We start from the raw sequence: 25,249 nt of genomic DNA, 5'->3' as shown, positions 1-25,249 counted from the left end.
CCCCCTCACGGTCTTTGTTCACAAGCAGCTGCTAGCACCACCTCCCCTCCTTCCCTTGGAATTGCTCAGAAGGAAAACAAAACCCCTGACATTTCCGGATGTGCCCCGTTTCCTGGGCTCTAGGAGGGTGTGGCGTAGGGAGCTGGGCCGAAGAACAGGACAGGTCTCAGGTCTCAGTCCTACAGGTGGCCCGCCTCCCCTCGGCGCCCGGCTGGGAGCCGCCTAGTGTCCGCTGCTGTCAGCCCTGGGCACAGAGCTCTTCCCGAGTCGGCCTCACGGATCCCGGGAATAAGCATCTCCGCTTTCCTTCCTCCTGTCCAGGTGGGAAGCAACGACTTGACCCTTGTGAACCTTCACCTGGCCACCCTGACCCTCCCCGGGAGTGAGAACCCCGGCAAGAACCACAGTGACGGCCACCGCGTGGCCAGCTTCGCCCAGACCTTGCAGGAAACCCTGAAAGGTGGGTGGGAGTTTGGTGTTTTCTGTGCGGCTGGGCCGGTGGCTCCTGGTTCTGTGGGGCAGGTGGGGGGCGGCCTCTTCAGAGCCTCCCTAGTCCTGCAGGCTGGTCCTCGGATCGGCAGGATGCACAGCGAGGGCCCGGGAGGTGGCGATGCCCCTGCGTCTGCCGGAGCTCTGTCGCCCCCGTGCGTGGCGACGTCCCTGCGTCTGCCGGAGCTCTGTCGCCCCCGTGCGTGGCGACGTCCCTGCGTCTGCCGGAGCTCTGTCGCCCCCGTGCGTGGCGACGTCCCTGTCTCTGTGTGTCTGGCATGCGCGGTCCGCAGGAGCGGCTTTGTGGCTCTTGAGCCGGTCTTTGATGGAAAGGATGAAGTGGGGGAAATCGATGGCACCCTCCCCGGGGACAGCTCATCCTGGGTACTGCCTGTATCTCTGTGAAAGAGAGACAGATGGTGACAAGTGACGGGGGGGATGGGAACGTCCCAGTCGGCCGTACGTGGAGTTCTTCTCCCTGGCGGGACGCAGAGAGCACAGAAGGGCCCAAGGCTTTCAGAACAGCTGGGTTTTCCTGTTGGCCCGTCAGTAGCCGCAGGGCCTCAGGGCAGCCACTGTGCCACATCAAGTCCCATCTGCTGGGGGACCCAACAGTGCTGACCTCGCGGGGGTGCCTGGCGGGCTCGGTAGCTGTCTGTGTGAAGGCCAAGCCCAGAGGTGCTGGGCGGACGTGAGTTGACTCAGGAAATACCAGAGGGGTCAAGAGAACAGGACAAAGGGCAGAACCTCAGAAGAAAGGTGAGCTCCGCTTCCCGGGCTCTGCCCCCAGCAGTTCAGGAGGTGTTCTGGGCGTGGTTTGCCAGAAGGGAGAGGGGCCGGGCCTGCAGAGACGGGGGCGTTGTCAGCTGGGCTTGGATTTTCAGAACGCCGACCCGTTCTAGGTAACGGTTCACAGCCTGGAATTCTCCTCCGTGTTTTTGAGTTTTGACCAGTGTTCTCTAGCTCTCTAAGCCTTGTCCTTGTTCAGTTGGACTCTCACGATGCAGTGTATTCCTGAAGCTTCGACCGTAACAACAATTTGGTCGGCCCTGGATGGTTGGCTCAGTGGTAAAGCATTGGCCTGGTGTATGGATGTCCTGGGTTCGATTCCCGGTCAGGGCACATAGGAGAAGCAACCGTCTGCTTCTCCACTCCTGCCCCTCCCTTCTCTCTCTTTCCCTTCTGTGGCCATGGCTTGGTTGGAGCAAGTTAGCCCGGGGTGCTGAGGATGGCTCCATGGCCTCACCTCAGGCGCTAAAATAGCTTGGTTGCCAAGCAACAGAGCAAGAGCCCCAGATGGGCAGAGCATTGCCCCCTCGTGGGCTTGCTGAGTAAAATCCCGTTCAGGGTGCATGCAGAAGTCTGTCTCTCTGCCTCTTTGCTTCTTAGTTAAGACCAAACAAAAACAGTTTGGTCAAACTACACTGTTACATTTAAGAAAGAATTTCTCTATTGCAGTAAAATATACATAACAAAATGTACTGTCTTAACCACTTCTAAGCACATAGGTCAGTGGCACTGAGCACATTCACACCATTGTGCCACCATCGCCACCATCCATCTCCAGAGCTGTTGCATCGTCTCAAACTGAAACCCTGTCCCCTGAGACACTAGCTCCTCATTGCCCTCTCTGCCCCCCGCCCCGCCCTGGTCACCCCCATTCTCCCCTCCGTCTCTCTGAATCTGACTCCTCTAGGGACCTCGTAGAAGTAGAATCTTAAAGCATTTGTCCTTTTGTGCCCGGCTTAGTCCATTTAGCCCAACGTTGTGAATTTCCTTCTTTTTAAGGCCAGATACCGTACCATTGTGTCCAGGGCGAAGCAAGAGCCTGTTTACAGTGGTGCGTACGTGAAACACGAATGTTTATCCTCATATTAATGTTTAATAGTTACGGTATTCTTTTCCATCCAAACCACCGTCACCCTCCCTTTGCCCCACACTGTGTATGTATCACGAGGTGTATGTATCACGAGGTGTTTGCCTGTCCGTCGGCCAGTGGGCAGTCGGGCCGTTTCCCTCTGTGGACTGCCACGCACATCGATAGGCTGCTTACGTTCCGGGCCAGGAGGCGCTGTGACCAGCGTTCCCCTTAGAGGCTGCGTCTGACTTTGGGCTGAACAGGGAGCGGCTGGGCGGGAAATCGTTCCCCTACGGTTCTCTTTAACCCTTCATTGAAAAGGATGACTTGAGAGCTTTTCCAGTCTGTGGTCGTTTCTGTTGTTCTCGACCTCAGACTTTTCCTTGTTTGATTTTTTTCTTTTGTTTTGTTTAACCAGAGAGATGCCGGGTCATGACCTCTCTGATAAGCTTGGGCACCTGCTGCTCGTTTTCCTGATAGGCAGGGAGTTTTCATGAGAAAGCCTGGGCAGGGTAGCCTTCCAAGTCACCGAAGGGCTGTTGACTGACGGCGTGGCTCGACCTTGCTGTGTCCAGGTGTGGGCAGTGACTCACACAGTCGGCGTCCCCCCCCTGCTTGTTAAGTGTGGACACGGCAGATCCAAGGACTCCGGAAGAGCCGCGGTCGGCCCCAGGGGTGACAAGTGAAATTGGCTGGCACGGGCAGGCTCAGCTAAAGCAAAGTCCAAGCCTCCACGCCACGGGCTTCTCTCAGAGCAAACAAGCGCTGTGATCAATGAACACTGGGCCTTTCTGCCTCCGTCTCTGTCTGGACCGCGTGTCCAGGTCGACGTCAGCGGATGGCGTGCCAGCCGTCTGAGGCCATTTCCTTCTCCCAGACCCCACGGGCCTTGCCCTGTGGACTCAGCAAGGTGACACGTGGCACATAGCAATGCCTGACGTCTCAGATGGTGGCGATGGGGACCAGCTGCTGCCAGTCACTGACATTTTATCAATCCTGAGGCTCACGGGGAAATGCGCGTAGAGCGTTCTCCCTCCGCTGCTGGGAACCCAGGGAATGACTGAGAAGCCCAACCCAGGGTGGGGGTGGGGGGCTTCCTGGGAGGATCCGGGTCTCTCTGCACACCCGGGATTCTCAGACAAGAGCTGTCTCTACAGCTTCTCCACCGCTGATGTAAACGAAGGAGATGGGTTGTTGAGAATCCCGGTTGTGCCTGACCAAAATAGTTACTGATCTTCACACACACACAAAAAAGAGAGAGCCGTTACCTTTATTCCCGAAGTTACACAGAGCTGCCTCCCTCCTGGTGTTGGAATTGCCTTTTGTTTTGCCCCGACTTCTCGAGGTCGGCGTCCCGGTGAGCATTGATCTCACTCTCGGGAACCTTCTGTCTCTGTATCTTACGACCTCTGTATAAACGGCACCTTAGTTCCGAGGGGGTCTCGGGCCTCATTCGCCCGTTTGGTCCGCACGTGTTTATCGAGCGTCTGCCGTGCAGCAGGCTCTGTTCCCGGTGCTGTTCCAGGCACCTGGGATTTTACGACGAACGGCCATGTCCTCATGGTTGTTGGATTCCAGCTCTGTGGCAAGAGCCATGCCCCTCAGAGCCTCCCCGTCTTACCCGCAGAGAGGGGCCTGGCACAGGGTGAGGGCTTATTGGACGGTCATTAGCACTGCCCAGGTAGGACTAGTTAACATGCTTATCAAGGCAGCTTTTCCATTGGAAGTTGGCACCAATTTCTCAAGACAGCTTAGGCTCACTGTGTCCTGGGTGCCAAGGTGGTTCCGATTCAGTGCGAGGGGCACATCCCCTCGAGGAGGTCCCCTGCAGTGCACGGGTGCCCTCTGCTGGGGGCCTGTGTCATTTCACCTTAGGCTTCTTCCTCCGGCTGTTCTTCCTGAGGCATATCCGTGTCACCGAAAAAAAGACTTGCTGAGTGTCTCAGGTACATCTGGCTCTCGTCTATGAACTGCTTTCCTCACAGCCTCCCCGGCGAGGTGGGACGGGAGCCACCACTCCCTGAGATTACGTGGCTCCCCGAGGGGAACCTGGGGACACGAGGCGATGGTCAGGCTGACAATGGGAAAAGCTCGGAGCCCCCAGCCCGGGGGGGGAGGTCGCATGGCCCTATCAGAACCTCTGCTCCCTTTGGGAAATTCCTCTCTCTCAGAATGAACACTCTCGGGTTCATGAAACCACGGGAGAGATGCTGAAGATGCTTTAAAGAGAAAGTGTCCCACTCTGGGTCTGTGTTCGTCTGCGAGGGCTGTCAGAGCAGAACACCGCAGACTGGGTGAGGGCTGTCAGAGCAGAACACCACAGACTGGGGCGGGGGCTGTCAGAGCAGAACACCGCAGACTGGGGCGGGGGGGTGTCAGAGCAGAACACCGCAGACTGGGCGGGGGGTGCGGAGCTGACACCGCAGACTGGGTGGGGGGTGTCAGAGCAGAACACCGCAGACTGGGCGGGGGGTGTCAGAGCAGAACACCGCAGACTGGGGTGAGGGCTGTCAGAGCAGAACACCGCAGACTGGGGCGGGGGGTGTCAGAGCAGAACACCGCAGACTGGGCGGGGGGTGTCAGAGCAGAACACCGCAGACTGGGGTGAGGGCTGTCAGAGCAGAACACCGCAGACTGGGGCGGGGGGTGTCAGAGCAGAACACCGCAGACTGGGCGGGGGTGCGGAGCTGACACCGCAGACTGGGCGGGGGGTGCGGAGCTCACACCGCAGACTGGGCGGGGGGTGTCAGAGCAAAACACCGCAGACTGGGCGGGGGCTGTCGGAGCAGAACACCGCAGACTGGGGTGGGGGGTGCGGAGCTGACACCGCAGACTGGGTGGGGGGTGTCAGAGCAGAACACCGCAGACTGGGCGGGGGGTGTCAGAGCAGAACACTGCAGACTGGGTGGGGGGTGCGGAGCTCACACCGCAGACTGGGCGGGGGTGCGGAGCTGACACCGCAGACTGGGTGGGGGGTGTCAGAGCAGAACACCGCAGACTGGGGTGAGGGCTGTCAGAGCAGAACACCGCAGACTGGGGTGAGGGCTGTCAGAGCAGAACACCGCAGACTGGGGTGAGGGCTGTCAGAGCAGAACACCGCAGACTGGGGTGGGGGGTGCGGAGCTGACACTGCAGACTGGGTGGGGGGCTGTCAGAGCAGAACACTGCAGACTGGGTGGGGGGTGCGGAGCTGACACCGCAGGTGATTTTTCTCACAGTTCTGAGGCCAGAAGTCCAAGGTCCGGCTGTCTGCAGGGTTGGCTTCTCCTGAGGCCTCTGTCCTGGGTTTTCAGATGGCCACTCTCTCCCTGTATCTTCGTGTGGCCTTTCCTCTGTGCCCAGTAAATGCTTTTTGAGCTTCTGTAACCCCCCTGGACGAGACCCTTAGGCCCGTTTCTGCTGTGAGCTGGAATAGGGGGGAACCGCTGTCCCACCCACACCTCCGCCGCCATTTCCAAGCGTGTTACTAACCTACTCTTGAAGGTTCGGGGGGTTTTGCACGAGGAATTTGGGGGAACTGGGAGAACGAGAACCGCGCTCTAGTCCTGACCCCTTGGAGGGTTCAAATCGGAGACTCACAATCTCACGTAAAACTGGGCGGTGGTCTGCGGCGGGCGGACTCCCCAGCACGACCGCTGCTCCTGACGCGCTCTCTCCCGCTTTCAGGAGAAAGAGACGTGGTCGTCCTGGGGGATTTCGGCCAGGGGCCGGACAGCAGTGACCACGACGTCCTGAGGAAGGAGAAGTTCCACCCCCTGGTCCCCGCGCACACCTTCACCAACATCAGCACCAAGAACCCTCAGGGCTCCAGGTCTCTGGACAACATCTGGATCAGCAAAAGCCTGAAGAAGGTGTTCACAGGTAAAGCCAAAGTCACTCGTCCTTCCTCCCGTTCAGAAACAAAGGAATAGAATCCGATCCGAGCTGACTGTTCCGGATGGTTCGGGCTGGGCAGGAGTCGGGAGCTACCTTTCTTCTTCTGTGGGCCTGGACGGGGTTACAGTTTAGGTGACTATATAATTATTATTCCAACAGAGCCACTCTTCAGAGTGCAGGTGGGTGTGCAGAATACAGTGGGACCTTGACACATGAGTTTAATTCGTTTCATGGCCGAGCTCGTGACTTAATTTGCTCGTGTGTCAAATCGAATTTCCCCGTTTAAATTAATGGGAATGCAATGTATCTGTTCCGGCCCCCAAAAACCACACAAATTTTTTCTTTTATATGCTTTTAAATAAGAAAATGTACTTTATAAATAACAAATACACACACACACACATAATAAGAGAGAATGTAAAGAAATAAGCTGGTCTATGAAGTGTATTTACCTTCCAGGTCAGGAGATGCTGGTGGAGAGGGAGGAGACATTAGCATAACAATGGCCCTTCCCAAGCAGGAAGGTAATTAGCAATTTCACAGACAGCTGCCCAGCGCCATTTTTAATGATAAAAGTGAGCAAACTCAGAAAATACTAATTTTACAAACTCATTTGCCCAAAACAATCATTTTCTTCACTGACTTTTGGCTTTTTTGCCATACTTTCCTTGCTTTCACTTACAGCATGGTCCCCAAACTGTGGCCTGCGGGCGGCATGCGGCCCCCTGAGGCCATTTATTGGCCCCCGCTGCACTTCTGGAAGGGGCACCTCTTTCATTGGTGGTCAGTGAGAGGAGCATAGTTCCCATTGAAATACTGGTCAGTTTGTTGATTTAAATTTACTTGTTCTTTATTTTAAATATTGTATTTGTTCCCGTTTTGTTTTTTTTACTTTAAAATAAGATACGTGCAGTGTGCCTAGGGATTTGTTCATAGTTTTTTTTATAGTCCGGCCCTCCAATGGTCTGAGGGACAGTGAACTGGCCCCCTGTGTAAAAAGTTTGGGGACCCCTGACTTAGAGGCTGTTTCAACAAAAACCTTTCCATGGAAGTTGGTTTCTTCCTCCCTTTCAGAACGTTGGCAGGCCATCTAGTGGAGGGTGGCGGAAGCTCCTGATTCAAATATCCGCTCGTGACTTAGAGCAAAAAAGTCCCGTGAGTGACTGCTCGTCTCTCAAATTGCTCGTGATTTAAAGTGCTCGTGTGTCAAGGTCCCACTGTGATTAGAAGGCATTCCCTGGTGCACAGCAAGGGTACCCTGAGTGTGTCCCAGGCGGACCTGCAGAGGGGCTAGCGGAGACCCTATTCAGAGATGAAACGGGAACTCATCCTAATTTTAAGGACGTTGAGTCATCCATCAAGCATGTCCCAGGCAATGTCACCTTCAGGCGCCCTGTTGTGCCCTGAGGAGCAGCAGTTGGGGGTGAGCTGACGCGACACGCAGTAGTGTCATGAGAGGATGGGAGAAGTGCATTAACACCCCACGAGGACCAGGGGGTGTGGATAATCTCAGCACTGAAAAGCATCTCCTCCCATCCACTCCCACCCCCACCCCCCACCCCCCCACCAAACCAGAAACCTGCTGAGACTCTTGTTCCGGGTCAGAAAACAATGAATGAGAATTATGGAAGCCGCAGTAGGGGCTTCTGCTGAGAGAGTGCGACAGGAAGGGAAAGAGACAGAGGAGAGAGAGAAGTGTCCTTAGTCTCGCGACAGCTTCAGTGGACACCAGCGGCTGCGTGGTATACTTCAGGGAGACGTTTACGAAAGTGAGCAGTACCAGTTCCGGGGCCGCTGTGAGGTTCTACCATGCAGCCGGGCTGAGGTCCTCAGGACCAGACATCCCAGCCCTGGACACCCTGTTCGCTGTGTCAGGGAGGATCTGAAGGATGAGGGGGCTCAGGGGGAGTGACAGCCATGGAACTCGGCCAGATGGCCTCTGCACAAGCGGCCTGCCGGCCCGACAGAGGCCAGCCAGCCTGCCCAGCTGCCCGGGGTCGGGGGGCGTAGGCACTGTGCTCACGGAGACAGCCGAGAGCCCGAGAGCGCAGCCTGAAGGAGGTCATCAGTCATGTCAGCTGTCCCCGTGCTGTTCCGTGTAGACACCGGGGTCCAGGGAGGAGTTCCCACCATTGGAGGCTTTCGTCGGGGCGGGGCACAGCTCAGACCAGAGCCTGGCTCGGTCCTCGCACGCTGACCGCCACGTGGCTGCCCGCTGAGGCCGCAGCACTGCTTTCTGACCGCTCCGTACTGGCTTTTGTACGGTCCCATGGTTTTCCCGCATCGTGCATTTCTAAATCTGTATTTTTAAAATATCTTTCTTAAAAGCTTCTGTAACTTGCCCCTTTCCCCCCCTTTTTATGGAACTTATTACACTACCCTTTTCCCACAAGCCGTACTGTCATTGTGAGAAAGGACCTTTGCCTTGGACATCTTTGTGAGACATTTGTCGCTTGTCAGATACCCTTGCTGGTCAGATTAGAAGTGGTGCGTGGTGAGGAGGTCAATCCTCAGCCGTCGGGTGTGTGGATGGGCAGGAGGCCTGGACGCGGTGGTTTCAGTGCCTAAATGGTCAATGTCACCTGTCCAGAGAATCGAAGTGGCCAAGACGTGTCGTGCGCAGGGCACCCCAGCGAGCTGAGCTGAGGGGTGTTGTTGGGGACCCAGGCCACCCCCCCAATGCAGCGATGGTCTCCGCCCGCCAGCCCGTGGCCCCGCCCCCCTCCCTGACTTCTGCATCTCTTCCCTGTCACGCAGGTCACTGCACTGTGGTGAGGGAAGGCCTCACAAACCCGTGGATTCCAGATAACTGGTCCTGGGGCGGTGTGGCTTCCGAGCACTGCCCCGTGCTGGCCGAGCTTTACACGGAGAAGGACGGGAACAAGCGGGAAGGCCCCCGGAACGGCGGCGGGGTCACCCTGGAGCCCAGTGAAGCCAGCATCAAGCACGAGCGATGACGCCGCCGCCGGCCGCGTTTGCCACCTTTCAGCGCAGGGGTGCAGGGGAGCCCGCCCTTCCCGGGGCGGAGATGCAGAGTCCCAGGCTTTTCACCTAGTCCCTGATGTTTGGGGACCTCTCGTGGCGGGGAGGTGCCCATGGCCGAACCAGAAGCCCCGTGGAGAACCGGACTGTCCCCTGGTCTCCGGCTGGCCAGCCTCTGCAGACGCGGCCGCGTGCGGGCCGACCCACCTGGCGCAGCGCAGGGAACAGCCGTGGCGGCTGGAAGGGAGCCTGCTAGGCGCCCAGTGCTGTGAGGCCTGTCCCAGTGACGCTGCCGGGAGCTCTTGTTTCCGACCGCCCGTCTGTGATGTTCTGGCTGCAGATTACATAAAGCTTTTAACTGTGGTTGAGCATTCTTCCCAAATAGGTGGGGAGGGGTGCTTTTTAGCGTTGTTTTGAAAAATAAACAAGAGATGAAGTTGCCCGGCTGCAGTGAGAGTCCGGGGTGGGGACGCCCACTGCGGGTGTCACGTGCCCACTTAGGACGCCTCCGCGGGGCGGGGCGCAGGGGGCCTTAAAGGCCGAGCCTCCGGCTAGGAGGTCTGTTTCAACCCCGGCCTTGCAGAGCCCTCCCCCCGCCCCCGCCCCCGCCCCCGCAGACTCTAACTCTTTCCTTCATCTCCTCCCTCCCACTGGCCCTGCACCTGCACCCCCTTAGTGTCGGTTCCCTCTGCTGGACCAGGATTCTATCAGAATGACCTCACCTTCCCCCTCCCTCCCCACCAACTCCAACTTTCAATCGCAGCCTAGCCCAGAGCGTCCCTCTGTTGAGTCTCAGGAATATCTTGTTGGTTCTGGGTCCGCAGGACACCGAGCTGGGAGTGTCAAGGAAGGGTCCTTCCCCGGGGTGGGGGATACAGGCACGTGTCACCTGCTACCAGGCACCCTTCTCTGAGCCGCGCTGGGTTCTCCCTCAGGTGTCCCCGAGTCCAGGATTAAAATGCCAATTTATAGCCAAAGAAACAGGCTTAGAGAGCCAAGCCAAAACTCAAGCTCACACGACCAGTAAGTAAACAGACAGGACCCACCTCAGCCCACAGCCCACGCCCACACCTCTCCTCCCTGCTTGCGACAGGAACGCTGTAAAAACAGCATCCCTGATGGTGACCACGAGCCAGGAGTCTGGGTTACCTGGGCTGTTCCAGCTTTCCAGGAAGCCGAGGGTTTATTCCTCCTTTCTCACTGAACACTGCGCGTTGACCCCAGAAACCTGACCACAGAAACCGCTGTCACCATGGTGACAGGGGCCCATTTTCCTCCGAAGGCCATCCTCTGGGCTCCCTGGCTCCAAGGAGCGTCACTGGTTGTGAGCAAGGATGGAAGCCATTTTCCTGGGGACTGTGGGGGGTGCCTGGGCATCAGCCATGCCCACTCCAAAGGGGTGACTCTCACCTGGGCTCAGACTGGGCCCCTGGGAGGTTTGGACCCTGTGACGGCTGAGCCTTGACCATAAGCAGCCGAGGAAGAACAGGAAGTCATGGTGTGTAGAAAAGGTGGCTTCCCCACTGACCTTTCTGGTGTCTCATCCGAAGTGAAGACCTCCCCCTCCACTCCCCAGCCAGACTCTCCGAATCCTTTTAGCCAGCTGATGGGGGTTTTGCATCCAAATGGCAGAAAGAAAGGGCTTCTTAAAGTGAGGTGAGGGGGAGGGAAATCCAGCTAAGCAACTCTGAAAGGTCATTTGGGGGGAGCAGAGCGGGGAGCTGACCTGGAGCCCCACACCTCACAAGCAGGGTGGTCTCGGCTTGTCCGGCAGTCACTCAGGATGTCGGCCACTGAGGCCGCTGTGCGTCCAGCCTGGAGCTCTTGGTTTTTGCTTCTGGGTGTTTTGCTTTGTTTTTTTTTTAGTTGTTATCCTTTATGAATAGACTGTATTTTTAGGAGCAGCTGTAGATTTGTAGAAAGCTTGAGCAGAAAGCACGGAGTTCCCGTACCCCACGCCCCTCGGCCCTGTGGGGTTCCCCTATTGTTAACATCTGGCCTTGGTATGGGACTTCTGTCACCACCGATGAAACAACATTGGTGCCTTGTTGTTAACTGAAGTCACTGTTCACATGAGGGTTCACTCCACTCATCCCGGGGGTTTTGACCAAGGTACAGTGACATAGCCACACTGCAGTGACGCACAGTAGTTCCTCTGCTCTGAAGATCTTCCGCGCTCTGCCTCTCCATCCTTCCTGCCCCCGACCCGTGGCAACCCCTGACCTTCACCGTAGACACAGCGCTGCCTTTGCTGGCGGGTCATCGAGGTGTCCTCGAGGCGGGACCTACAGTCATGCAGTGTTCAGATTGGCTTCTTCCCTGGCTGCCTGCATCTAAGGCTCCTCTGTGCCCTACGCTGGCCCGACAGCCCATTTCTTGTCCTTGCTGAATGATGTCCCATCAGAATCTGACCCCACCCCTTGAATTGTTTTTAACTGCCCCCCCCCTCACACACACACCACCACCAGAGTTCCCTCCCACCCCACCCCAGCTCTGCTCACAAATGTGGCCGGTTCCTCCCTCTGGTTCTGGCCGGTTCCTCCCTCCCCTCTCGCCCTGTCTCGTTCTTCTCCTCCTCTCTTCCTTCACCTGCCTTCCAGGGGTGTCTGAGAAGGGGCCCAACAGTGAGGCCACTTTGTGGGGACACCAGGGGGTCCCTGGTGCTGAGCTGGGCTTCTGGAAGGGGAGGAAAGGACAGTGGGGGGGGGGAGTTGGTTGCCAGGGAAGCTCTGGTCTCCCACCCCTGCCGCTACCCCCCCCCATTCTGGGTGGGTGCCCTGGCATCTGCCTCAGTTTCCCTGTCACCCGGGAACCTGCAGCCCCTTCCCCTTTGCCCCAGTGAAACCTTCCAGTCCTGCCAGCTGGCCACTAGGAGATCTTGCGGTCGGAGAGCTCCCGTCCCATCCGTCCCATCCGTCCCATCCGAGCTGGAGCCGGGGAGCAGGGTCCCTCCCCCCTCAGCTCTCCCGGCCTTTCTGTTGGCAGACCTGGCAGGGGTGGCGGGCAGGAGAGACTGCCAGAGCCCTGGTGCCTGAAGCCACTGAGCCCCAGGGGAGCAGAGCGAGCGCCCTCCCCCACAGGGGCTGCACTTGTCCAAAGCCACAGAGGCGGCGTTTTCCTGGTGTTTCTCTGGGTCTGATGGTTGGAGTCCTTCCTGCAGCTGTGATCGCACTTGACTGAGTGGGGACCCTGTCACCTGGGGGGTCAGAGCCCGTTGCCAGCCAGCCTGGGGGGAGCCTCCACCAGCGCGGGGGTGGCAGGCTTTCAGAGGGAGGGAGTGAACGGCTCCCGCCCTCAAAGCTCTCAAATCCTCCTCTCCAAGCGGATGGGCTCCTGCTGTCTGTGCACTTGACGCTTTTAATGGCTGGAATGCTCAGACGAATCCAGGAAAGCTGGTACTGTTCCTTGTTCCTTCTACAGATGAGGAAACCGAGGCACAGACGAGGGAGGGGGCGAGGGCCGTTAGCCGGGGGCACAAACACAGCTGGGTGGAAGCCGGGCTCTGATGCCCACAACGCACTTTGGCCACGGTGGCTGGCTGGCTGCTGGCTAGAGGCGTCTGCTGGACACGCAGTCCACACCACGGGCTGTGTGGGGGCACGTCCCATGTGGGGACCCCGGGAGTGGGCTCATTCACTGTCCGGCCGTCACTGGAGCCAGCGGACCTGACTGCTGAGTCCCAGCTCGGCTGTGTCCGAGCGGCTGGCCCTGCACGTCCGGCTTGTCTGACCGGGTCCCCGTTTTCTTACCTGTGAAGACAGAAACTTCAGGGGGCACTAATAAATGATATATGGAGGGTAAATGAGAAGTACCAGAGAGAAGAGAATAAAGGGTTATTTTTATTCACTCATCACACAGAGTGCATCCACCTGGCTAGGCCCCGGGGGTGGGTGGGCCAGAGGGCCAGGAGGACCCTGCCTTGTGGGGTCACTCTGACGTGGTCCTGGGCTGTGCTGGTCCAGCAGCTGCAAGGGCCCAGATGCGCGGTTCCCCACCGTCCGCCTGGTGACACTGGAAGGAGGGGCGGCAGGGTCTCCTCTGAAGCGGTGGGTGGCGGGCAGGGATCTGATACCAGACCCTCGGAGACCCGCCTCCCCCACCACCCCCGCCTCTGCGAAGCCTCACGCAGCCTCACGCAGCGCTCACGCAGAGCGATTCCTTCCCGCCTCTTCCACTGCCGGAAAACCACAGGCCCCCTGGATAAAATCGGACCCCGAGCCCCCAGGCTGGTGAGCCCAGAGGCGGTGCTCCAGGTGACGGGCTGGCTGAGTGCCGAGTGCCTGCTGTGTGAACGTCCCCTTGGGTGTCCCCACCCCCACCATACAGCCGAGCCCCTGGGGGCAGAGGGGCTTCCGCAGGGCGGAGTCCTGAGAGCTGGTGCATGCGGACTGCGGGAGCCCTTCCTCATCTTCATCGGGGGACAGAGGGGGTCTCCCTGCCGGGCCCCACCTGGCAGAGGCCGGCAGCCCTGCGTCTCGGGAAGGCGCTTGGCAGGGGCAGGTCTGGACAACTGGAAGGAAGTCCAGAGTGAGGACAGAGGGACAGCGCGAGCTGCCCTGCCCGGCTGAGGCCATCATCTGCGTTCTACGGCCTGCCTGACGGCCGGTACCTTCCCCAGGTGCGAGGCCTCTGGGATGTCTGTCTGTCCCAGGAAGAGCCCGCCCCTCCCACAGGTGTGCACGCCTAGCCCGGGAGGTCTTCAGGAACCCTGTGCGAGGGCTGAACCCTGGTGCGAGCAGAGGAAGGAAGGGCCCAGAAGGAGCCACACGCCTGCTGACGTAGGACACCAGCTAACCTTACTTAGGACCTTCTTCAAGGATTCAAGGCCAATGCCATCGCCCCCATTTGACAGTTAAATAAGCTACCTGGGCTTTGCCACCGGTAAGTGAGGAAGGCGGATTCCAGCTCAGCTCTGACTCCTTGTTGCAAGTGTCCTGAAGGGTGCGGGCTCACAGCGGAGAGCCGACAGAGACAGACTTGTGCAGCCGAGAGAGTAAGTGCTGTGTCAATCCGAGGAAGGAGCAGGATGGTTTCGTCTGGGGGGCAAATCTGAGGCGTCATCGTGGGGGAGGTGCCTCTCGAGCTGGGACTTGAACAGGCAGGACTAGGAGGCCCAGTGGCTGAGGGGAGATGGCACTGTCCATGGGGTGGGGGTGGGCATGAGGGCAAGGGCGTGGAGGGAGGGAAGTGTTGAGTCTAGTGGCCAAAGCTTATAATGTGTTACAAGAGAGAGACTAATTAGAGCCAAAGGCCACATCTTAAAAGGCAACAGACCAAGGAAAAGGGAGGCTGTTCCGTCGGCTCTGGGGAGCCCTGGCAGCTGGAGGAAGAGGCTGCACAGCAGCGCATAGGGGGGCCTGGCAAGAAAAGTGCAGGTGGTGGGGTTGTAACTTTGCTGCATGCTCCCTCCGCTGCTGCGGTCACAGTGCAGGTGGAGGGGTTGTAACTTTGCTGCGTGCTCCCTCTGCTGCTGCGGTCACAGTGCAGGTGGAGGGGTTGTAACGTTACTACTGCTGCGTGCTCCCTCCGCTGCTGCGGTCACAGAGCTGGTGGTGGGGTTGTAACGTTACTACTGCTGCGTGCTCCCTCTGCTGCTGCGGTCACAGTGCAGGTGGTGGGGTTGTAACATTATTGCTGCTGCGTGCTCCCTCTGCTGCTGCGGTCACAGTGCAGGTGGTGGGGTTGTAACGTTACTATTGCTGCATGCTCCCTCTGCTGCTGCGGTCACAGTGCAGGTGGAGGGGTTGTAACGTTACTATTGCTGCGTGCTCCCTCTGCTGCTGCGGTCACAGAGCTGGTGGAGGCGGGGCTACCCGCCTGGGACGGGGCGGGGCACGGGGCGGGGCATGGAGCCGTGCAGAGGTGGGCTCGTGGGGCGGGGCATGGGGCGGGGCATGGGGCGGGGCATGGAGCCGGGCAGAGGTGGGCTCTAGGGGCGGGGCATGGGGCGGGGCATGGAGCCGGGCAGAGGTGGGCTCTAGGGGCGGGGCATGGGGCGGGGCATGGAGCCGGGCAGAGGTGGGCTCTAGGGGCGGGGCATGGAGCCGGGCAGAGGTGGGCTCTAGGGGCGGGGCATGGGGCGGGGCATGGGGCGGGGCATGGAGCCGGGCTGAGGTGGGCTCGTGGGGCGGGGCTGTGTGGCAGAAGGATGTGGGTTCCAGGGCTGACTGCCCTGCCCAGCTGGGGCGGACCCTGGGGTGCATGCATGGCTAGACCATATAAAGCTTCCCGGGAGCTGGAGCCACATCTGTCTGGGGTGACTGCTGTTGTGCCGACTTATCTGTAAAGGGGGATGTTGATCAACATCAGGAGGTCCTGAGACACAACAGAGGTCGGGTCTTAGAGCACCTGGCACGGGCGGCAGAGCCCCTGGCTGTGGGCGCGCCGTGGCTTCTTGCGCTGCATCGCCAGCACACCCACAGGTAACCGAGGTGTCCAAGCGCTTCACATTTGTTAGGTTAAGACCTCAGGAAAAGGGCCAGGCTTGGGGGGAAAGGCATGTAATATACTCTGTGTATCGGCACCCAGAGTATTGCATATCGCTGTACGGCTCAACCGGTCGCAAGGACTTCTGCGACAAACGGGTCAGAGAGTTAAGATGCACCAAAGGGACAGCAGATTCCGGACCAGGCACGCAGGAGACTTCAGGAACGCCCTCTCTTGAGCTCGTTAAGGTGATGGACAGATCTTTCCTGGAAGAGGTATGCTTGCTGAAAATCAGAGGTGTAGGTTTCAGTTTAGCTCTGAGGTCAACCAGTAAGGTATGTATATAATAGAGCCTCCGGCCTCAACTACTGAGAGGGAGCTGAGCCAGGAGAGAAAGACGAGCTCGTGGGTCCCCTAGTGGACAGTCGTGGACTTGCACTCAGAAGTTCCCTCAACGCTTGCTGGTGCTCAGATAATCCGCCTTCCAGAGACCTTCTGACGCACAAAGGAGTCACTCACTGTCTTCTGAACCCAGGAAGGTCAGTTTACCTGTGAGATTTGAGCTCCTTAATTCTCTTGGCGATAATACAGTCATAAACTAAGGAAGTATATATAATGAGTTATTTTAAAAAGGCAAGAAAACCAAATGCCTGGCTTATCTAAATTTGAGGTATTTACACTTTAGGTCACTACATATTTGCTGCTCTTAAGAACTTTGATACATATACGGTGTTGGGATTTTTTTCAGGTTTATCTCATCCCCATTTGGGAAGAAAAATACAGTCTCTAGAGCTTCACAATCTCTTGAAATGATCACACACTGAAATTCCACCTGTTTGTTTTTTTTTAAAGAACTCCCATAACTTTATTTAAAGAGCTCATATCTCAGAATAATCTCAGATACATTAAATATAAAAATCAAAATACAGACTAGTGTGTGGTAATCTGCCATTTGTGCTAAAAATAAAGCAGTGTACTTTTATATTTGATTGTATATGCATGAAATGTCTCTGGAAGAACACACACACACATGCACACAATTAGTGAAGTTGGTTGTATTGTTTTTCCCCAGGTTTACTAGGTTATAACTCACATATAACATTGTTTAAGCTTAAGGTGTGCACTGTGATGATTTGATACTTATGTATTATAAAATAATTACCACTATAATAGTAGCTAATACCTCATCACATCACAATTACTATTTCTTTATTGTGGGGGGGAGTATTTGAAATACACTCTCTTAGTAATTTTCTAGTTTATAATACAGTATTGTTGGCTATACTCACCATGCTGTACCTTAGATCTTTAAGAACTGGAGATTTGAACATCTCCTTTTATCTATTCATCTGTGGATGGAGACCTACGTTGTTTCCATGTCTTGGCTGTTATGAGTAAGGCTGCTATGGCCATGGGAATGCAAATATCTATTTGATACCATTTTCGTTTCCTTTGAATATATGCCTAGAAGTGGAATTGTGGGATTATATGCTAGTTCTATTTTTAAATTTTTTGGGGGGGTTGTTCCATATTTTCCCCCATACTTACTGTACCTATTGACATTCCCACCAACAGTGCACAAGGGTTACCTTTCCTCCACATCCTCACCAACATGTATCTCTCATCTTTTTTATCACAGCCATTCTAAGCAGCGATGTCTCGTGGTTTTAATTTCCACTAATGTGACCAGTGTTGTCGAGCATCTTTTTATGTACATGTTGGCAGTTTATATGTCTTCTTTGGGAAAATATCTATTCAGTTCTTCTGCTCATTTTAAAATCAGATAGTTTTTTGTGCTATTGAGTTTTAGGAGTTCCTTACATATTTTGGATATTAACTTTTTATCAGATATTTGATTGCAAATATTTTCTACCATTTTTATAGGTTGCCTTTTTTTTTTTTTCTTTTGCTGTGCAGAATCTTTTTAGTTTGATGTAGTTACACTTATGGTTTAGGTTGCTTGTGCTTTTGGTGTTCTATACAAAAATTGTTTCCAAGATGAATGTCAAGAAAATTTACCCCAAAAACCTCTAGGAGTTTTATGGTTTCACATCTTATGTTTAAGTCTTTAACCTGCTACATTTTGTGGTGTAAGTTAGGTGTCTAGTTTTATTTCTCTGCATGTGAATATCCACTTTTCCCACTGCCATTTATTGAAGAACCTATCCTTGCCCCATTGAGTATTCTGGGCTCTCCATTCTGTTCCACTGGTCTGTGTCTTGATGCCAGTACCATACTGTTTTTAGTACTATAGCTTTGCAGTATAGTTTGAAATCAAGCACTATGATGCCTCTAGTATATTTGCTCTCAGTTTCTTTGGCTATTTGAACTTTTTTGTGTTTCTTATATGAATTTTAGATTTTTTTCTATTTCTTTAAAACATGCCACTGAAAATTTTTGATAGGGATTGCATTGAATTTGTAGATGACTTTGCATAGTATGGACATTTTAACATAATAATGCTTCTGATCCATGAACATGGGCTACCTTTCTATTTATTTGTGTCTTTTCCCTTCTCTCTCCACCCACAAGAGTACCAGCTGAACCATGTAGGGAAAGGTGGAGTGTGGCAAATGTAATCTTTCTCTACACAATCGACAGTTCTTTCAATAATTATCACACAGAGACTCAGAAAGAGCACAATAAAAATATAATTACATTTTCAAAGAACAGAAGTTTGCATGCACATATATTCACATACTTCATTTAAGAATCTCAGTGCTATTTATTTCTACTGTATCTAGACACAAAATACCCAAAGGTTTACAAAACTGACCATACAAATTTTAAAGTTTTACAAAGATGAAAATATAGAGAAATGAAGACTGTGGAATTTTGTTTGCAAACAATTTCACTTTGAATCCTGTCTTGTGTGAAAACCAGTTCATCAGAATTTGTATTTGACACAACTATTTGTATTAGTCAGAATTTCAGTAGACAAAACTGATGAAATCCTAATCGTCAACAGTCTAGAGCAAGTAATTTATAATTGAAATTAATGTGATCTTCAATTATTTCCCTAATTACTGCTATAATTTTCTATTTATTAAAACTTTTATTTAGGGAATAAAACTGACATTATAATGCTGTTTCAGGAAAGAGAAGAAATCTTAAATTTTCAATCCCAACTTGAAAGCTTAGCCTTTCTGCTAATCTGAAACAATTTTTGGTTCATCGCTAACTTTTAAAATGTCTAAGACAATCAATGTGATTTAAAGTCTTTTTTTTTTTTTGGCCTGGATAGTGCTCACGTTTTTTGTTTCTACACTGAAGCAGTAAGGCAGAAGGTTTTTCCTTTCCCAGTTCAGATAAAGAGAGAGAATACCTGTCCATTCTCAAACTCGGGACTGGCGTCACTGCAGACAATCCTACCAACAGGGAAGTATGGTGGCTGCGGGTTGCCTTCGATTGAACCACAATGCAAGATTAGCAGGGTTACTGCCCACAAACGCTGAATTTACAAGCATTTAAACTTAACTCACAACACATAAATATTGCCATTTCTGTGTCTCAACTACAGTTAATAAGACACAGTTTTCACAATCATCTTTGAAAAGTTTGAAGAGGAAGTCAGAAAACACTACACAGAGCTGAAATGGAATGAGTCCGATACAAGAAAATAATGCTTGAGGGTCAGGGGGTTTTCCCGCGTCTGGTCCGTGCCAGTCCATGGCAGACAGCGTGACACCAGTCTGGACCCCAGGTGGGCGCGGGACTCTCGCCATGCACTGCCAGGCGTTTCCTGTGTGCCGCAGCCTTCTCCCTTAAGGCAAGCCCCCCAAGATACGACGATGAGAAAAGTCAGAACACGCTTGCAAAGATCTCCCAGAACCATTTCCTGGCACACGTGCGAGCCTGGCTTTAAAGATTACATCTATCCTTAGCACCATATTTAAGCCTGACTGAGGTCCAGATGAACTTTCAGGTAGCTCTGGGTAGAAATTACAGTAGCAATTTTGTGTCTTTTTTTTTTTGGTGGGGGGGGGGTACATCTTTATTCTTCAATTCTATTTGTTACAGTAGCCATTTTGAATGGGGTGTCTGTCTACAGCAGTATTCTTTCTGATCATTAAAATAAATTGTTGAAAGAACCATTTGATCTCAAGTATATATATGCAAGTATGTATCAAAATTGATAAAGCCAGGTGGGTAAGCATTCAGGAGGAGAAACATAGCAAATCAGAACTCTCATTTTTGAAATTTAAACTATTGCATGTCATTATTGGGTTGATGAAGTCAAGGATTTTGATAAACTACACTGAGCCAATTATCACCAGGCCGGTTCATCAAACGGCAATGCCCCGAAAGCCCATCTGTCAGAGCACGGGCAGCTCACTGTAGAGCCACCCACTCCACATCTAGCTTCCACGGAAGGGGAACAGTGTAGGGGTCCCATTTGTCGCCTCATTTAATGAAAAGATGAGTGGCTTCCCCAACTATTTTAATTTATGCAGATGAACCTTTTCCGAACCTGGACTTAGTATTTATATAAGGGAACAGAGTGGGAAAACCCTAAAATTTGGTTAAAATTTTGAAGGAGTACAATGTTTCAGCAAATAAAAACAGACTTTAGTTACGAAATAACTGAACAAAAGGAGGTAATTCTCTAGTTTAGTTCCTATAAACTGGTAAGGTAAAAATAATGTGTAAAATAAAGAACTAATGAAAATCGTTCAAATTGCCCCTCCCCCCACATTACTTAACATACAACAGAAATAAGAAATCTTAGACATTGCTGGTTTTGGGGAGCGTAACAGAACTAATTTTTCAGAGGAGAGTAATCACCGTGCTCAGCACTGGGCTTCAATCTCTACCTGAAGCTGTTCTCGAGGCTCAGGCAGAACCTTTGAGACCAGATTATTCAGGCAGAAGTTTATTGCTCAATCTGACCAGGAATCTTCAGAAACGCTCATCAGTGCCCTGGCTGGGTAGCTCTGTTGTTAGCGCCATCCCGATAGAACAGTTGTGGGTTCAATCCCTGGTCAGGGCACATACGAAAATCTACCAATGAATGCATATGTGGAGCAACAACTCGATGTTTCTCTTTCTCCCTTCCACTCTCTCTAAAAAATCAATTTAAAAAAAATCAGCAGTATTTTTATCTGACTCAGTTGAGAGTCAGACGAAAATAGGAAACTTTCCCTTGTAGCCTATATAGAAACAGTTTTGGACACAGTTTAAGGTTTGTAGTTAGACCTAAAAATTCAGCTGAAGACTGCCGATCAGTCTCCAGAAAACGCATGTAAACAGTCCTTCTTCCTCGTTCAAGCCGCTGGTGCTGAGACGCCGAAGGCAGCGCGCCCGTGCGCCAGGCGCAGCCCAGGTGCGGGGGTGCTAACTGATGAGGTCGCTCAGCTCCCTGTCCGTCAGCTCGTTCACCTCCATGATCCTCTCCAAGTGCTCCATGTAGCGGGCCTGGTCCTGCAGGAAGTGGGGGACCCTCGTGTTCTCAGTGACCGCCAGTCCCTTCAGACGGTCCACGTCTTCGTAGGAGACCTGAGGGCAGGGAGCTGGGTCAGTGTCAGATGCCGACACCGGTGACACTCTGAAGAGCAATCTCTTCCCTGGGCAGTAAGTGAAACTTGAACCATGCGGACCGCTCTTCAAATTACTCTAATGCCTGCAAACTAACAAGAACCAGCGGCTTCTTTGTCCTGTTGGTGTTAAGAAAGAATGTCCTTCTCTGCACCCTCATACTGTGACCGTATTTTTTAAAAAAAGATCAAAAGTCAATATTTGATTTCTTGGACCTAGTCAGGTTGTCTAAAAATTACACAACTAAGCTTAATATAGGTGTCAGGGATGCTAAACCTAACCAAATCACCTGATTGAATCAAACAAAAGAATCAAGAAAATAGCTCAACTATAAATAGCTGTATCAATAAATTAGAAAAACAGCCCAATTATGTACTGGGTTTCTATTTCCTATTTATTTGAGAAATATCATGATTTGTTTTGTATTGTCCACCTGAAATTTATATAATGTTATTAACCACTGTTACCCCAATAAGTTTAATTACAAAATAAAGTAAGTGTTTCCTGAAGGAAAACAATCCCCTGGTCACGTTAGCACGGCAGACTGATGCTGACGCAGTAAGGGGTGGGCGCTGTGTCTACAGAGTACTTTACAACCCTTTCAAAGAGATGTAGATAGAAACAGAAATAAAGCCAGGTAATGCACTCCCAAATTTCCCGTTCCCTTCACCTCTTCCTGTCCACAAAGAACTCTGTGGCAGAACCAACGCTTCCCTCCCGTTACCAGAAAAGGAAGCTCATTCCCGGGACAGGGCGAGGCGGTCTGCAGCTGGCCGGAGGGGACGCCCGCGGGCCCCTCACCTTGCCCAGGGCAGTCAGCAGGGGGAAGTCGATGGTCTCCCGGTGCCGGAGGAGCCGCAGGATGCCGTCCAGGTACACCTGGTCTTTGCTGAAACACCCTGCAAGAACCGCAGCCGTCTTTACCATTTGAGGTTTGAAAAAATTACCAAGGAGTTAGATGCTAACCCAGTCCCTTTGCTCTAGGAATCAGTCCTGTATGAATTTTTTTTTTCTAATTTGCCATGTTTATTTTCATTTAATTACTGTATCTTCATAACATAAAACGTACGGTCTTTGGAAGGCTCAGGATAATATGGAGACCAGGAGGGTCCTTTTAAGGATCCCCTCCCCCCAGGCCCCCACTCCCCGTAATTAAAATAGCATTTTTCCTAATTATAAGGAAACACGGTAACTTAAACTATACGACCCCTACAAAGAATGATCCCACCCTCACCCACACCCACCATCTGACTGTACCCTTAACTCCCACGATGCAATGAAGGCATCTGGGTGGGAGGGTCGGGGGTCTGGGGGGGGACCTGCAGAGCAGTAGGTCTCGAGGCGGGCAATGTGGGGACACAGGGTTTCAGAAATGGCCAGTTAAAAAAAACCCAAAACTACCACCCTTTACCCCACGAAAAACCACCACAGGTGATTCTGACACACTTCTCCCTAGGAAGACAAGCACGAGGACTGGGGAGCGCAGGGGGCTTTATAAGTACATGAAAAAACTGGGCGGAGACACAATGAGTAGAAACAGCTTGTGAGATTGAGACTTCTTAAAAAGGTGTTCCATTCATTAAGAAACCTTTTCTCCTACCATGACGTAACTTGTGCAGATTAAAAAAAAATTTGCTGCATTAAACGGACTAAAATCATACCATATGGAGAGTCCTATATTATGAAATTTTAAATTTTGTTAGCTATGCTAATAGCACGAGGATTGTGAAAAACAAGCATTATTCATCACAGCCAAAAAATGGAAACATTAACTGGTGACTGGATAAATAAAATTGTCAACTCCACGTAATCAAATATTATTCAGCTATAAAGAGTACTGAAATACTCATCCATGCTAAATATGGGTGAACCTTTAAAATATTATGCTAAGTGGAAGAAGCCAGTCACCAAGAATGACATGGTATCTGAGGCCATTTGCATGAAATGTCCCAAACTGGCAAACCTATAAACGTAGATTATGGGCCACTGGGAGCTGGGGGGGGGGGGGGGAGGAGGGGGAGGGGAGGGGGAGGAGGAGGAGGGGGGAGGGGGAGGGGAGGAGGGGGAGGAGGAGGGAGTGGGGGAGGGGGGAGGGGAGGGGGAGGGGAGGGGGAGGGGAGGGGGAGGGGAGGAGGAGGAGGGGGAGGAGGGGGAGGGGAGGGGGGCAGGGGGAGGGGGGAGGAGGGGGAGGAGGAGGGGAGGGGGAGGAGGAGAGGAGGGGGAGGGGAAGGGGGAGGGGGAGGGGGAGGGGGGGCAAGGATGACTCCGAGGCACAAGGCTCTTCTGGGGTGACGGAAACTTCTGGAATTCGATGTGAGTGACGGCTGCACGCCTCGGTCAGTATTCTAAAACCACGACCTGCCCATTTTAAACGGGTGAACTGTATGCCACGTGAATAATACGTCAATAAGTTGTTTTTAGAGTCAGAGAGAGAAACAAAAGTGGCAAAATGCCAACAACTGGGGACTCCAGAGGAAGGTGTACGAGTGTTCCTCTATAGTTACGTCCAGTCTGTCGGTAACAAAGGTTTGCTTTTTCATAGCTGAGTGGATGCTCTGCTTGGTGAATGAGGAGGTAGACGAAATCAATAAACCCCCAAAAGTCCGCAAACCTTCAGTCAGACACGCACCTGGCTGGGCGGTGTCCGTCCAGCCCCTCTTGGCGCGCACGCAGTAGTCCCACCGGGTGTTGGGGTCCTTGACAAACCTTCCGATGTCTCTGAAGAGTTCGCAGAAGGACATGTGGCTGGCCTGGTGGACCGTGTAGTAGAGGAGGGCGGCCCTCCACAGAAAGGGGTCTTTTCTAAACAGGACACTGTGGATGCTGGCCAGTCCTTCCTCCGTGGGGTTGTTGGGCTTCAGCTCGTGTTTCCTACGGCCCGTCCAACTGCTCCACGGCTGCTGGAGGTTGTTGATGCCTCGGAAATAGTGTGTGCCTGTGGAGGAAGGGGCACGTGAGCTCGAGAAGTGCCTCCTCACTCCAGTGCTCTACCAAAGAGACGCCGTCAGCAGCTCTAAACCCCAGCTGTGTGTCCCTACAAGTCAGCACGAAGGAGAGCAGGAGCTGACCGCAGGCCTTGGTCTGGAGGGGCACGCTGCCTTCCGAAGACTCTCACGTCTCTTTGGAAGAGGTCTAACTCTTGTAGCGGTTTCCTTTTTTTGTGTGTGTATTTTTCCGAAGTTAGAAGCAGGGAGGCAGACAGACTCTGCTTGTGCCGGACCAGGATCAAACCCCCCCTCCCTGCCCGCAAGCCCACCAGGGGGCGATGCTCTGCCCATCTGGGGCGTTGCTCTATTGTGGCCGGAGCCATTCTAGTGTCTGAGGCAGAGGCCATGGAGCCATCCTCAGCACCTGGGCCAACTTTGCTCCAATGGAGCCTTGGCTGCAGGATGGGAAGAGAGAGACAGAGAGGAAGGAGAGGGGGAGGGGTGAAGAAGCAGATGGGCGCTTCTCCTGTGTGCCCTGACTGGGAATTGAACCCAGGACTCCCATACGCCAGGCCGACGCTCTACCTCTGAGCCAACCAGCCAGGGCCACAGTTTCTTTTTTTAAAGGGAAGAACCATAGACTTGATATTTAAAAAGAATCTCAGAGCTCATGTAATTCAGTTCCTTCAGTTTAAGGTCCAGGAACTGAAGTCCTTGGGGTTAAATGACCTTTTAAGCTCAATGGGCTGCACAGTACCCTAAAAATCCCGCCTGCAACGAGACATGAATCATTGTTGCTGTAGTTCAAGTGAAACCTAACTACTCCATGACTTCTGGCCAAACACTCCGAAGAAGCCCCACATGCACGAGCAGTTCCGCGAGGCTGACCCCTGGAGTCCGGGACGGGCAGTGGAGAGGCTGCCCTACCTATCTCGTGCCTCAGCATGCCCTCCAGCCAGTGCTCACGCGCGGTGGAGACGTTGATGGTCAGCGTGGGGCAGCCATTCACAACCGTCATGGACGCCCGGGAGAGCAGGTCCTCGGTGAGATGGACCACAATCTAGGCGGCACCAGGAAACATACTCACATGTATATACAAACAGAATGTAAGGAGGGGTTAAAAACAACGGTCCCCCATATGAACACTTTTCCTTTT

At 53.2% G+C, this 25,249-nt stretch overlaps 2 protein-coding genes across 5 annotated transcripts in view; one reads left to right on the top strand and one right to left on the bottom strand.

The window, feature by feature from the left end:
• The window catches only part of EEPD1 (endonuclease/exonuclease/phosphatase family domain containing 1), a 93,732-nt gene extending 84,088 nt beyond the window's left edge, over nucleotides 1-9,644 (top strand). The window contains exons 6-8 of the mRNA XM_066354126.1: nucleotides 322-460; nucleotides 6,014-6,208; nucleotides 8,981-9,644. Of these exons, the coding sequence (XP_066210223.1) occupies nucleotides 322-460; nucleotides 6,014-6,208; nucleotides 8,981-9,180 (534 nt within the window). The 3' untranslated portion in view covers nucleotides 9,181-9,644. The remainder of the gene's footprint in view (nucleotides 1-321; nucleotides 461-6,013; nucleotides 6,209-8,980) is intronic.
• An 8,620-nt stretch (nucleotides 9,645-18,264) lies between these two features.
• Nucleotides 18,265-25,249, bottom strand: part of MATCAP2 (microtubule associated tyrosine carboxypeptidase 2) — a 30,148-nt gene continuing 23,163 nt past the window's right edge. For all 4 annotated transcript variants that reach the window (XM_066354107.1, XM_066354108.1, XM_066354109.1 and 1 more), the window contains 4 exons: nucleotides 25,021-25,153; nucleotides 23,796-24,101; nucleotides 21,968-22,065; nucleotides 18,265-21,127 (listed from right to left, as the gene is read on the bottom strand). In XM_066354107.1, the coding sequence (XP_066210204.1) occupies nucleotides 20,966-21,127; nucleotides 21,968-22,065; nucleotides 23,796-24,101; nucleotides 25,021-25,153 (699 nt within the window). In that variant the 3' untranslated portion in view covers nucleotides 18,265-20,965. The remainder of the gene's footprint in view (nucleotides 21,128-21,967; nucleotides 22,066-23,795; nucleotides 24,102-25,020; nucleotides 25,154-25,249) is intronic.

The sequence above is a fragment of the Saccopteryx leptura genome, chromosome 12 (genome assembly GCF_036850995.1).
Source record: "Saccopteryx leptura isolate mSacLep1 chromosome 12, mSacLep1_pri_phased_curated, whole genome shotgun sequence".
NCBI classification, from domain to species: domain Eukaryota; kingdom Metazoa; phylum Chordata; class Mammalia; order Chiroptera; family Emballonuridae; genus Saccopteryx; species Saccopteryx leptura.
The sequence above is the reverse complement of the archived record's forward strand: the minus strand, read 5'-3'. Positions and strand labels throughout refer to the sequence as shown.